We start from the raw sequence: 15,107 nt of genomic DNA on the forward strand, positions 1-15,107 counted from the left end.
ATTAAAATATATAAAGTTGCATTTATAATTTATTCTGTATGAATTTGTTTTTTGAAGAAGTAATTTTATTTTTAGGGTCATAAAAGTCAGCTAATATTTCAAGAATATTTTTATCGTTTAACATTTAGAGTCTTAACATTCGTGCTGTTATATATATAGAAAAATTAAACGAATCGAATTTTACTATATAATAAGAGGGGAATAAAATAGAATAAAATAAGCAGGAGGTAATCTAATTCAGTATAGTTTAAATGTAGAGTGAGATCTTTATTTTTCATTACATAGTCTTAAAAAAAAAAAAGTTATTCCAATGGGAGAATAACTCAATTAAATTAAAATTTACATATTTTTTACCTTTCATTTCATAGAATATTTTTAATTTTACCTTTTCTATTCCAATTTATATGTTATAGTTTTCCCTTAGCTTGTATAAAAAGAATGTTATAATTTTTTAATACTAATATAATTTTAAACCTCTTATTTTATATTTAATAAAATAATTATAGCTTCATAATAATTTATATTCTTAAACTCCGCCAAATATCGTCACAGAAATTAGAATCGAGGAACAGTAGATTTTCCATTAAACTCTGATTTTAATATTGAAAATGTTTCTCTACAGGGAGCAGGCCCACTATTTCTTTAAAGCCACGTGTGAAGTTTCTTCACTCGGACCAAAAGCCCTTGTTATAACGCCTGTGAAAATCAAATCAGTAGCTAGTACCCTTCTTCCGCCGCGGACCTCCGTCGCAAACGACGGCAGCCATTTCACCGACGTCGAAAAATTAATCTGCATCACAGAGCACGAACCCTAACAAGTCCTCAATAATGCCTAAAACAAAAAGGAGTAACGGAAAATCCGACAAAAATGACGGAGACGAGCCGGAGATTTTCGTCGTTCCATCTTCCAGTACCGAATCACAACAAGACGAAAAAGAAGAAGAAGAAGAAAACGACGGCGTAGAAAATGTTCAGGAGGAATACGTAAGAGATACGGACGAAGAAGAAGAAGAAGAAAAGGCCGCGGAGGGCAAAGCCGGTAATAATACTAATCGCCGAGGCAGGAACGAGAAATTGGAAGTACAGAAGAAGGTTTATAGAAGAAAGGGGAAGAAAGGAGATGAAAATAGAGAAAATGAAGCAAAAAAGTCAAAGCAAAGTGAGAGTGAAAATTTGAAAATATATATGAGGAAGAAGAAGGTCAAAAATGGGAAGGAAAAAGAAGAGGAGGAGCAGAATGTTGCAAAAACAGCTAAAAGGGAAAAGGATAATACCGAGAAAAAGATGAAGGAGAAGAATGAAAAAGGAAGAATAGGCAAAAATGCAAAGAGCAATGGAGATTCGACTCGTGGATGCAAAATTGAGAACAAGAAGAAGAAAAATGAAGAGGAAGGAGGACAAAAAGTAGCCAAAAAGGCGAAGAGCAATGGTGATTCGAGTTGCGGAGGCAAAAATGAGAACAAGAAGAAGAAAAGAGAAGAGGAAGGAGGACAAAAAGTGGCAAAAAAGGCGAAGAGCAATGGTGATTCAAGTCGTGGAAGTGAAAATGAGAAGGAGGAGAGTAAGAAGAAAAAGAAAAGGGCAGAAGAAGGAGAAGGAGGAGGAGGAGGAGGAGGAGGAGGAGGAAAAGCAACAAAAAAGGCTAAGAGCAATGGCGATTCGAGTAGGTCGAAAAAAGAAGAGAAAAAAATGAAGAAAACAGAGAATAAGAAGGAAGGAAATGAAGAAGCTGAAGAAAAGGGAGTGAAAAGGGCACAGAGTAATGGGTCTACAAGTCGAGCTACAAAAGAGAAGATGAAAAGGGAGAAGGAGGAAAACGAGGGTAAAGCAAGTAATGGGAAGGTAGAAAATGGAGCAAGGTGCAATGGTGACACCCCTTTGAAGAAATTAAAGGCAAAGAAGAAAAGGGAAGATGATGAAGAGGAGGAACATGAGAAGAGTGAAAGTGCTCTTTATCAGTTTCCTCATAATCGAATCCATCGAATAATAAAGGACGAAAATTCTGATATGAGGATGTCCCAAGAAGCAACATTTGTTGTTAACAAAGCTACGGTATGGCCCTATAGTCCTTATTCAGTTGTGTTATATTTGCCACTGTACATATTATTTTCATTGTCTTATCAACAACAACAACAAACCCAGAAGTTAATGTTATCGACATTTGTTATTTTATAAAGAGTCCCTGCTAGTGCATTTTTCATAGTTAATCTTTCAAAAGTTATTCTTTGACTTTGAGGACCTCCATTAAAGAAGTGAGTGATTGACACAAGTACTGTCTAAAACCTTCATTGCTCACTGATTTTGGAGATTATTAGACTTCTTTTAGTTTTATGAGGACTTTGGGATAACTGCTGGAGGCATATGTGATCTGCCCAATAGCATAAGTAAATAGAGGTGAAGTAAGATTAGACAAAATCGTTTAGCCTAAATGTGGAGAGTTAGATATATAAGTTCAGTCTTACAGGAGAATGGCATAAAGGTGGAGAAATAAATAAAATAAAAGTAGAATGAGTGTGGTATGTGATGGGAAGACAAGAAATATTATAAAATAGTGAATGTTGGGCCGTTAAGGACCAATATATCTACTAGATGAATGGCGTAGCGGCTATTACAACAACAACAAACACAGTGTAATCCCACAAGTGGGGTTTGAGGAGGGTAGTCTGTAAGCAGACCTTATCCCTACCGGGTGGGGGTAGATAAGTTGTTTCCAATAGACTCTCGACTCAAGGAAAGTTGGAAAAAGAAGCAATGACAACAAGCAATAATAATAACAAGATACTAAGATAATCGAAGCAGAAGAAACAACATATAGTAATAGAAATCAAATAATAAGAAAACCTTATAAAAAAAATCAAATAATAAGAAAATACAAGAATATTACAAATACTACTGGCGTGGAAAAGAAATACGCTGACTACCTACTAACCTTCTACCCTAATTCTTGACCTCCATACCCTACTCTCAAAGGTCATGTCCTCGGTAGGTTGAAGCTGTGAATGTCCTGCATAATCACCTCTCCCCAATACTTCTTTGACCTACTTCTACCTCTCTTGAAGGCCTCCGTGTCTAACCTCTACTTCTCTTCAAGGCCTCCATGTCTAAGCTTTAACACCTCCTCACTGGAGCATCTGTGCATCTCCTCTTCACATATCCGAACCATCTCAACCTTGCTTCCCACATCTTGTCCACAACAGGGGCCACTCATACCTTGTCCTAAATATCTTCGTTCCTAATCTTATCTCTCCTAGTATGCCCACACATTCACCTTAGTATCCTCATTTTCGCTACTTCCATCTTTTGGACATGAAAGTTCTTGACTGGCCAATATTCCGCCCCATAGAAAGTCTAACCGCCACTTTGTAGAACTTACCTTTAATTCTTGGTGGCACAAGACACCACATGCGAGCCTCTCCAATACGATGCGTGACATCCTCGTTAATCTCCCTATTACCTTGGATTATTGACCCAAGGTACTTGAAACTCCCTTTCTTGGGGATAAATTGTGTATCAACCCTTACTTCCACGTCAGCCTCATGAGTTACATTATTGAACTTGCACTCCAAATATTCCGTCTTAGTCCTGCTCAACCTGAAGCCTTTAGACTCTAGGGTTTGTCTCCAAACCTCCGGTCTAGTGTCAACTCCGCCTCGCGTCTCGTCAATCAGTATTATGTCATCTGCAATTAACATGCACCATGGCATTTCCCTTGAATGTGTCGCGTCAATTCATCCATCACCAATGCAAATAAAAACAGGCTAAGAGCTGATCCCTGGTGCAAACCCATCACAACTAGAAAGTGTTTCGATTCCCCTCCCACTATCCTTACCCGGGTCTTGACTCTATGATACTATGTCTTTAATCGCCCTAGTGTATGCTAAAGGTACACCTCTTGTCTCCAAACATCTCCATAGAACCTCTCTTGGGATTTTGTCATATGCTTTTTCTAGGTCAATGAACACCATATGTAAGTCCCTCTTCCTCTCCTTATACTGCTCTACCAATCCCTCTTCCTCCTGCTCTACCAATCTCCTTACAAGGTGAATGGTTTTCGTAGTTGATCGCCTCGATATGAATCCGTATTGGTTCTCAGAAATAGATACTCCTTTCTTACCCTTGTCTCCACCACTTTCTCTCAAACTTTCATAGCGTGGCTTAGCAACTTGATACTTCTGTAGTTGTTGCAATTTTGAATATCGCCTTTGTTCTTGTACAACGAAACCATTGTACACCACCTCCATTCTTTGAGCATCTTTGCCGGGTTAAAAAATGACATTAAACAACCTGGTTAGCCACTCCAAACCTGCTCTGCCTGCGCTCTTCCAAAATTCTACATGGATCTTGTCTGGCCCGGTCGCTCTTCCCTTACAGTACCCAAAATCTCGACAACTCTCGGAGTGTACCAAATCACCCATCACAATATTCTTGCCCCCTCTTCATTCAAGAGTTTATGGAAGTATGCCTGTCATCTTGGTCTAATGTGTGCCTCTTCCACTAATACTTAGCCTTTCTCGTCTTTGATGTACGTCACTTCGTCCAGGTCTCGGGCTATCCTCTCCCTCATCTTGGCTAGCATGTATAACTTCTTATCCCCGCCTTTACCCTCAATTTCTTCATACAAGCGTTTGAACGTTGTCGTTTTCGTTGATGTTATTGCTAACTTCGTCTCCCTCTTCGCTGTCTTATGCCTCTCCCTGTTCATCCTCTTGTCATCCTTGTCTTTGCTCTCCACTAACTTCGCATAAGCAATCTTCTTAGCTTCCACTCTCTCTTGGACCTCTCACCTCTCTATTCCACCCCCCCGATGTCTACTAGAGTTATCCCTCCAGACCCCCAACACATCTCTAGCTGCTTCCCTAATGCAACTAGCGGTGCTATCCTAAATACTGTTTGCATCCGCACTACTTCCCCGAGCCCCCATCTCCATCATCTTCTTCCCCATCTCCTGGGCTCGGTCAGAAGTCAAGCCACACCATTTGATCCTTGGTCTGTCGTACATAGCCCTCTTTTTCCTTTTCCTCTTAATCTCTAAATCCATCGCCAAAAGCTTATGTCGGGTTGTAAGATTCTCACTCGAGATAACCTTGCAGTCCTTACGAGGACCTCTATCACACTCCCTAAGGAGGAAGTAATCTATTTGAGTCTTAGCCCTGAGCCACCGTACTACAAAAGGTTATCTAGCGCTCTTCCTTTTTCGGGAAACTCGAATAACTATTACCAACTCAAAAGCTTCTGCGAAATCCAAAAGCGAGACTCCTTCGCATCTATCCCCAAAACCAAAACCTCCATGCACAACGCCATAACCCCTTGAAGTAGTCACGATGTGGCCATTGAAATCGCCTCTTATGAACAACTTCTCGGTGGGTAGTATACCTCTCACAACTTTGTCCAAATTCTCCCAAAAATGCCTCTTGACCTCCTCTTCCAGGCCCGCTTGAGGTACGTAGGCACTAATTATGTTCAAAATAAGCCTCCAACGACTAGCTTAATCACCATCGTCCTATTGTTCACCCTTCTAACCTCTGCCACCTGCTCCCCGAGTTCTTTATCAACTAAAATGCCTACTCTATTCCTATTCTTCGAGCCTCCTGAGTACCACAATTTAAACTCATCCATGGCTTGTGCCTTAGTACCTACCCATTTGGTTTCCTGGACACAAGTTAAGTTAATCTTTCTCTTCTTAAGAATCTTCACCAACTCTATAGACTTCCCCGTCAATGTCCCTATGTTTCAAGATCCTACTCTCAGCCTAGAGGTACCCTTAACCCACTTGCCACCTTTGAACCCCCCCCCCCCAAACCGAGGACATGACCTTAGTTTACCATTGTTCATTAGAGCCACTAAAACATATGTAAGCTAATTAAAGGTTTACTAAATAGAACAACTTGAAATCAACTAATCTATAACAAAGACAGGCAAGCAAATATGAACGAGAGAAATAGAATATAGCCGGCGAGGCAACCAAAAATAAAAAGTATTCAACACCGCAAAGTGTGTCGGCAAGGCGACGAAAAGGAAAGGTATCACAATAACAAAGATGGCAAGGCCAAAATAGAGGAACAATAATGAAGCTAGAACTCTTAACCCAATAATCACCGCAGAGGCAACCAAAAATTAAACAAAAAAATTTGAACACAACAAAGAGTGCTGGCAGGGCGATGAATCAGAAAGGAATCACAATAATAGAGCCGGCAAGGCCAAAATAGAGGAACGATAGTATTTGGAGAACGTTGAATCTAATGGTGTAGTTGGACTTTGCACAACACCTATGGAGACCAAGATCTGGAACAAAATAATACAAAAGAGACGAACTGGCAGCAATGAAGGCAGGGCGCCCGAGTATGTCGTCCAAGTTAGTTTTCCGTCAAGGATGCATTCCTTTGTCAGCTCTGGATGTACCTGCAAAATCAAAGAAAGAAAGAACAAAGGGGAGGGGAGATGGTGGAGGTCGACGAAGTATATATCTAGATATATATATGATGAAAGAAAGAAATTCAGCTTCTAAGATGAATTTTCCGTTGAATACACAAAATTAGAGATGATCATATCCAATACAAGATGCAAATAGCACAGATAGAGGATAAAACAAGAGAATGTCACTAAGGTAGTTTTGATCATGTCTGATGTAAACTTGTGTTTACGCTGACCCATAGGTCCAATAATATGATGACTGAAGGTGTGACAAATGAGACGAAGTAAACCTACAACATCTCGGAATAAACACCGACTTGGCTAAGGATAGACACAGTGAAAGCAATTCATGTAGGTGATACGAACTAGTTAGGATTAAGACTTAGTTGTTGTGGTTATAGTTATAATAAGTTTGGTTTTTGTAAGGAGTCTTTTTATCATTTTAGAGACTTGTATCTCTGCGTTAGGGGAAAGTGTGTGATTTAGAGCTAAGTTGCTCGAACACAAGTGCGGGTGTCCGACACGAGTGCGGATCTAGAGGTCGGATCCTTTGAGATGTAAATTTTAAGATTCGGGGATATGGATCCTAGTACGGATACCGGTGCGGGGATCCGACTAAAAATAATTAAAAAAATAAAAAAATAAAAAATAAAAATTTCTTATGAGAAATTTTGTGCAATACTTAAGTATAGCTTGTAAAGTGTAGATTATTTTAGTCTCAAGTTGTAGATAAGTAAAGGATTGATTTCCTAGATAAGGTATGCTATTTTCTTCAAATCTACCCTAGTTTTGGTTATGATTTTGGGAATCAAATTGTATCTCGTCTCGAATTTTTTTTGTCCATCATGGTCGAAGTGTCCAAAATTGTTTGACCAGATCCGGTACGGATCCCATACCCACACCCATACTACTGTCGTATCGACACGGGTACGACACCTAAACTGCCGTGTCGTAGCAACTTAAATTTAGAGAACTCCTTATATGCCCTTTATTTGGCATTGTAATAAAATGAACTTGAATAGAATACAATCAAACCTTTCTATAACAGTCTCGTTTGTTCCGATATTTTTTGGCTGCTATAGTGAAGTACTGTTACAAAGGACATATATTATAACATTAATATAAAAATCGGTTCCGAGAAAAACATAGCTTTTATAGTGAATGACTGTTATATGGAGATGCTGTTATAGAGAGAGGTATGCTTGTAGAATGAATTCATAGGATTCATGAAGATGATCTCAACTAATTTGAGATTGAGGTGTAGCTTTTGATTGAATTATACGAGATTACCGGAGCAACTTATCAGTGCGAAATTTAGGCTGCTAGAGGCATGCATGATCTGACCTAATATCACAAATGGGAGTAGGAACTTATTGAAGCCACAACAAGTATGTGACATATCTGTAAATATTATTCACATTCTTAAGCTAAAGATGATCCTTGGAGATACCATATTCTTAGCTACACCAAGCCATGGCATACTCCTTTTAGCACCCGGTTGGGTTGGTGAAGTATACACGTTTCTAATGCATTGAGGAGTAAGATTGGTGGAACATGGAAAACCTTTTCTCTTTTCCATTGAATTAGTAGATGCTTCATATGCTTGGAAAATGTAAAGTATAGAGTCATTTTTTGGATTAGAAAGCATTTAGGACCTTCTTGTATTTTTGATACTTTCTGATATTTTTAGTTTGTTGTGTCCATGTTGCTTTTCTCAGGTAATGTAGTTGCACCAATGTAGTTAATTGTTGCAGTTACAAACCAAGCTGTTTCTGCAGTTCAGAATTATCTCATTTTCTCTTTACAACATTTAATATTATTAGGAGAAAACTATTTGTAAATGCTTTTGTTGAGCAATGAGGTGTGGATTCTTTGCTTTGATAGTGTGGTACCATTGTGTTGTTCATTATATAATCAGGAAAATAATACCCCTCAAAAGTGTAGGACCCTTTTGTGGTGAATTGTTTGCTTTCAAACTGTTTTATTGTTTCTTCCTCACCTCTCTTATGTAAGTTTTCTTTTGTTTATATGTTAGTGGATCTCCCTTCCCCTTCCACCGTGGCACTGTCTTGTTCTTCTTTTGTCGTGAGGTGTCAGTTTGTAATGGACTTAGATTAAGTCAAGCCTAAGCTCAAGGTTTTAGGTTAAGTAAGCTGCCTGTTTGGATTGTGCTCTGAGCCCTACTTTTCGTAGGTTGTGTTATTAGGAGAGATGAAGGGAAGAAGCAAAGGAGAAGGATAAAGCATTTGCATTTGAGTTGATCAATTTCGGAGCTTGTGGAAGTTACATTCTTTAATTAATTAATTAATTTATTTATTGACAAGGAAAATTACTTTCTTTAATTCTGTACCAGTAGTAGTAGTAGCAGTATATCTGCTTCGCTCTGCATGTTATCTTGCTTTACATATTTACGATGTCTTACAGATTTTGGTTGCTCCATGCAGGAGAAATTTCTTGAAGTATTTTGCAGGGAGGCTTATGCTTGTTCTTTTCTGGATCGCAACAATTATGTTGGATATGACCATCTCTGTGAGTATCTCTCAGTCCTTTGCTTATAAGTTAGTAGGACCTTCTTTCCTTGTGTAACAGCAGCTAGTGTTTTTTCTGTTACATTTTACATGATATTCCTGATTCACTTAGTGCTTGTGGTTTTGTGCTTAGCATTACTGAATTTGTTCTTTAATCACCTCCTGTTATTTCGGCATACCTTATCTTTGTTGATTTTCCATTTTCATCATTTTTAGTAACTTGTCACTTTGAAGTCTTTAGATGCTTATCACTGCATTTCTTATCAATGAAAGATGAGTTGAGCTGCATATCATAACCTTTCTCACTTTCATACTTTTCACGTGTTAAAATTTATCCTATCTCAAATTGTATGGCCTAGTTTGGTCTATGTGGCTGACTTGAATTTTCAGTCTAGTATTAAGTATTAATTATGAAAAAAATTATCCTATCTCAAATTGTATGGCCTAGTTTGGTCTATGTGGCTGACTTGAATTTTCAGTCTAGTATTAAGTATTAATTATGAAAAAATCTTAGAGACCTCCAGATTTGTGTTTGTGATACTAAGTTTCCTTGTGTTTTCGGATATACACCAACTTCCTTTATTTGATTTTTCAAAAAACTAGGCTGTTTTGAGTGATAAATTTTCTACAACATTCCCGAACTGCTGGTAATAAACATGTCAAGATTTCAACACAAACCCTCTTTGGATAGGAGAAAAGAGAGAGAGAAGATGTTGGTACAATATTGTAGTTAAAGGTTCATATATTTCTTATATTGGGGAATAATGATATTAGAGAAGACCAATGCAGTAAGGGAGGTTAGTGTAATATCTCAGACCACACGGAGGTAAATGATACAACAACAAACCTAGAGGAGGCCTCTTAAATTATTCCTCAATTTATCTCTTTCTTTGGGGAAAAAACTTGTATGTTTATAATTGCAAAAAATAGAACTGTGAATTATTTTCTTGAAATAAAAAGGATAAAGGAATAGTGAAGTCAGGAAAAAGTACTGTTAACTTTCAAAACAGTAACTAGGTCAAATAAAATGGGGTTCTGGGAGTATTATTGTAACTAGTAGGCCTTACTCAATGTGTACTATGCTTTGCACCTGGGCTCTATCTTACCTTCTTCTATCTTTCCAGTACAGAATTGTTTAATTTACCATTCTTAAAGTTGGAAACACCAAAAATTGATTAACAGCTCACTATACCACTTGCATATATCTATACTTCAGATTTCGGAAATCTAAGCTTTTACATGAAATTACTGGTGAAAGTCATTGTTAACACCTGTTGAAGGTTTTGACAGTAGTCTTTATTCTGTATAAAAGTTGATATGACATAATAAGTCTTGTTGAATTTTATTTCAAGGTTTCTAAAATTGAGAGCATTCCTTAGAAGTGGACTAAGGATTACTTACTATCACATGGAAGTGCAAAGAGTTGGTAGGGATAAGCTAATAAAGTACTAGAGTAATGATGTTTTATGGCCAGAGAAATAACACTATCAATGGATAGAACTCACATAAGAAGTCCAATGTATTGCACATTGGGTAGTTTCTGGGTTCTTTTTCTGGAGTTTTTGTTTAATGATGCTACTGCTTAGTGAACTAAAATGAAATTTTCAGTAGTAGTAGGAACTTTAAGAATTCTTTGCAATGTTGTTTGCTCTCTTCACATTGAACACAATCGTCAAACTAAAGATGGTGAAACAACTTGAGTTCACATATTTTGATAAAAATACTAAAAGATGACCAGAACAGTTAACAACTAGTTGAATAGTATCGTCCTAATAGTGAACAATCATCCAAGTTAAAAGCAGTAGTGGAGCCTTGTTCCCTCTAAAAGTTGTTGGTAATTGCTCGTGCAAACAGCTGCATCTTGCAGCAAACATGTAAACAATTTATTCTCAATCAGCGCAAAGAGGTGCAGTGATGCAAATTGCCAAGGTATCATTGGCATTGCTTAAATTGGCGGTTGAAGAGTACATGAAAAAATTTCAGGAATTAGTCAAAAAATTGACTAGAAGTCCGATATTCTGTATCGGCATTTCACCATATAAAAAAAGAGAAGGTCTTTTCAGAACAATGCTCGGATATTCATTATCGAGGAGGGCTCAATATCCAAACCTTGATACCATGGAGAAAATGAGAACAAGTTCTGGAGATATTCTTTTTGAGAAGCTGATAAAATGATCAATGTAGTGGCTGGAAGAGACGTCAGTGGAGGAGGTACCGTAGTTTGTATAGTTACCAAAATGAGAAAAATGTAATACTTTCTTTTAGATAGCGATTCCTCTTATGGGGGGGGGGGGGGGTTCGGGTTACGTTCCCTTGACCTAGACACGGATTATATGATTAACTTATAGATATGAGCAAAAACTTGGGCCAAACAGGTGTCATAAGGTCACTAGAGGTTGGCAAAAGCTACTTGGGTGTATTAAGTAAGTTTATAGAGGCTCTGATGCAATAAAATGAGACAATAAAAAAGAAAAAAATCTTATTAAAATGGTTGATACCAAATAAAAAGGTTCATATATAGGAGTTTTAAGTTGCATGAAATAAGAAAATATCTTAATTTTTGGGATTCTTAATTATGACATAATAATTACGAATATTCTACACTACATTCTTTAATTATTTTTTGATGTTCAACAATATTTACTTTCAGTCATAACCCATATGGAGACTGTAGAGGAACATATATAGATGATATAGCTGACCCCAACTAAATTTAGAATCGATTCATTATTGATGTTGTTATAACTTTGGATTCTTAATTATGACATAATATATTCTACACAATATTTTTTAAGTATTCTTTGGTTTCAATAATATTTACTTTAATTCTTAAGTCTCATCCCATTTGGATCTGAATAGATATAGATCATATAGTTGCCACCAACTAGTTTGGAATCAAGACATTATTGTTTTACTTTAATACACATAGGTGCAGGGTTTCGATTCCACCTAAGGCCTGCCCTTCTTTTATCTTCTTCTCTACCCCGATTCATGGGCGAACACATTCCAAAGAAAGAAAAAAAAAAGAGAAAAAGAGAAACAAAAATAAAAGAAAGAGAAAGAACAACCCACTTATTTTAAGTTCTCGTGTTGAGTTCAAATTTCATGTCTCAAATTGCCACCCCTAATGTACTACAAACTCAATTGAAAAACTTAAGAGGAAGAAAATTTAAAATGAACAAAAAGGTTATTTAATAAAAGAACTAAAATGGGCAAAAAGGAAGGATTAACGGATACCATCTTGAATATGCAATTTTGCTTTCTTACACTGTTCTTATTACCTTTTGATTTGTTGTGTGATCCAACTCGAACCGGTCGAATGACCAAAATTCTGATTTAAACAATCTTTGTCTAGTTATCGGGCTATCAATTTTCTGGTATTCTTATTCATCAAGGAAAAATAAAAAAGTAATATTCTGGAATTCTGCTTTTTTTGTCAATTTGAGAGAACTAAAAGGAGCAGCTTAGCTATAATCTATGCAGCATTCTGTGACATCTTATTATTAGACTTGGTTCGGGCTGTGTTTATGAGTATAACCAATTTTGTTCTCGAGAAGTCATTTTATTTGCATTCTTAGTAGCTCTCGACATTTTTTTGTGTTGCAGCTTCAGTTGTTTCCAAACGACACAGATTTGACTTTCTTTCAGGTATCGATTACTGTTTTCCCAATAACGAATGATTTGGCTCTCCCAAATTTTCGACATTTTCATTCTTTATTTATGGGATGCTATCTATGCAGAGTTTGTTCCGCAGAAAGTAAGAGCTGTAGATGCATTGGCTGAAATCCCCAAGGCTGAGGAGACATGATCTCGCCGATCTGGAATTGATGCTTTATACAATTTATTGTTGTTCGTACATGACATCATTTTTGCACCAACTATTGAGAGCAGTAACATAGTTTTCCCAGTTTGCTAATACAGGATATAGGGGGAGAAGGTTACGGGAAAGGGGAAACGAACCTGGGGTTTTGGGGTGGTGAATGGGCCATTCTGTTCTAATCAAATTGGTTTCCTATCTTTGCAGAGCTTATGACTGTAAATAAACATGTATCTAAGCTCTTGAACATTTAGCTTGACTTAATGATAGATGTTGACGAGTTCTGATCAGGTATGATGTATCTCAATGCATGTGCTTGGATCATAATGTCATATTTGTAGGTAAAACCTCATTGTGATACTATGCGTCTGTGCCTCTGTGAAGACTGAAGAGACATGTCCACTGCTTAATCCCGTTAACTTGTGGATTGAAGAAGTCACTTCTTTTCTTTTCTCTGCTTTTAAGCTTTCGTTTATCATAGATACCATTACCATATGAAGAACAAACAGATTTACAATATATGGACATTTTGATAAGGCATTCTTATTTTATTTTTCAAAAGCACGAGTATATGATGTGTGTTTTACTTGGGCCTTGTTAAATGTTGTATTTCTGAGAAGAAACTCAATAATGAATTGGTATTTCATGGGTCCCCAATAATAGCCATATCCTTGTGATCAATTCTAGGCTTGATGTCAAGTTTGAGTGTAGGGCAATGTGTTGAGGGATGACATTGTTGGATTTGTGTCTATCGAAGTCATTATAGGCTTTGGGAGATGAAATAATCTTTCAGTCAAAGGACCAAAATCAGTCTACTTATCCCACCAACTTGTCATCCTTCACTTCTCACAAAACATTATTTTCCATTTTATGCCAGATGTCTACAGGTCTTCTCCAAACAAAAGAATGGCCATAATCTCCATTTTTTCCTAGCTTGGTGAGAGTGCCACCAATACTCAAAAGTAAGTTCTATAGAGCGGTGGTTAGACCGGCCATGATGTATGGGGCCGAGTGTTGGCCCGTTAAGAACTCACATATCCAGAAGATGAAAGTAGCGGAAATGAGGATGTTGCGGGCACACTAGGATAGATAAGATTAGGAATGATGATGATAGATAAGATTAGGAATAATGATATTTGGGAGAAGGTGCACGTGGCTCCTATTGATGACAAAATGCGGGAAGCGAGGCTTAGATGGTTCAGACATGTTCAGAGGAGAAGCCCAGATGCTCTGGTACGGAGGTGTGAGCGGCTGGTTGTGGAGGGAACGAGAAGAGGTAGAGGGCGGCCTAAGAAGTATTGGGGAGAGGTGATCAGGCAGGATATGGTGAGGCTCTAGATTTCCGAGGACATGACACTTGATAGGAAGATGTGGATGTCGAGAATTAGGGTTGTAGGTTAGGAGGTAGTTGAGTCGTGCCTTACTTCGTACCATTGTGAGACTAGCCATGTAGGGGTTTTGTCTAAGATAGCTAATGGCAATGTTGTGTTATACTATTTCGCTTTTCAGTGCAGGTCCTATTTACTAGCTATCGCTTTTGCTTTGCATCTTTCTTATAGATTTTATGGTGTTCCTATTTTCTTATGATTGCTGCGGTGATACTAATATTGTCTCCCTTTGCTTTGTATCTTTCTTCTGGATTTTATGATCTTATTTTTCCTATGATTGCTGTGATGATACTAATATTGTCTCCTTTTTGTCCTTTTGGCTTTTTATTTTCTTGAGCCGAGGGTCTTTCGGAAACAGCCTCTCTACTCCTTCGGGGTAGGGTTAAGGTATGCGTACACACTATCCTTCCCAGACCCCATTAGTGAGATTTTATTGGGTTGTTATTGGCGGTGATGGTGGTGAGAATGACTACCAATGTTTACGAACAACAAAAACACGTGCGCGCACACATGCACTTTTTGCAATTACAACTGTATAGGAATACAATGTCCTCAGTTACCTCTAGCTGATGACATCACTTAGTTCTCTCCGCTTCAAGCTATTACAAACTATAAAAGCTTATTTTCACTGTTGTTCTTGGTGATTATAATGCATTGCCAAACATTATATGAAAAGATTTAGTTTAATGGTTTTGATTCCAATCGCAAATTAATGCTTGACATTATATTGCAAACGGTGTAGGCATAATGCATACACACATTAAGTTATATTGTTTACACGCACATAATTTATTTTTCCTACAAAGCAGTATTGAATAACACCACTTGATTGAAGGTGTCTCCACCACAGATCAGCTTATGAAAAAGAAGGGATTTGCAGTAACTCCAATCATCATGAATGGCATTGTACGGATTCATATAACCGACTCTAACTAGCTCGTGATTGAGGGGCAGTTGATTGAA

General features: G+C 37.5%; 1 protein-coding gene across 1 annotated transcript; it reads left to right on the top strand.

The window, feature by feature from the left end:
• Positions 1-665: 665 nt before the first annotated feature.
• Positions 666-13,116, top strand: LOC104094309 (uncharacterized). The gene is made up of 4 exons (XM_009600224.4): positions 666-2,052; positions 8,856-8,940; positions 12,546-12,587; positions 12,680-13,116. The coding sequence occupies exons 1-4, from the start codon at positions 829-831 to the stop codon at positions 12,745-12,747; spliced, it is 1,419 nt and encodes a 472-aa protein (XP_009598519.1). The 5' UTR covers positions 666-828; the 3' UTR covers positions 12,748-13,116.
• Positions 13,117-15,107: the final 1,991 nt, after the last annotated feature.

The sequence above is a fragment of the Nicotiana tomentosiformis genome, chromosome 2 (genome assembly GCF_000390325.3).
Source record: "Nicotiana tomentosiformis chromosome 2, ASM39032v3, whole genome shotgun sequence".
Taxonomy (NCBI): Eukaryota; Viridiplantae; Streptophyta; class Magnoliopsida; order Solanales; family Solanaceae; genus Nicotiana; species Nicotiana tomentosiformis.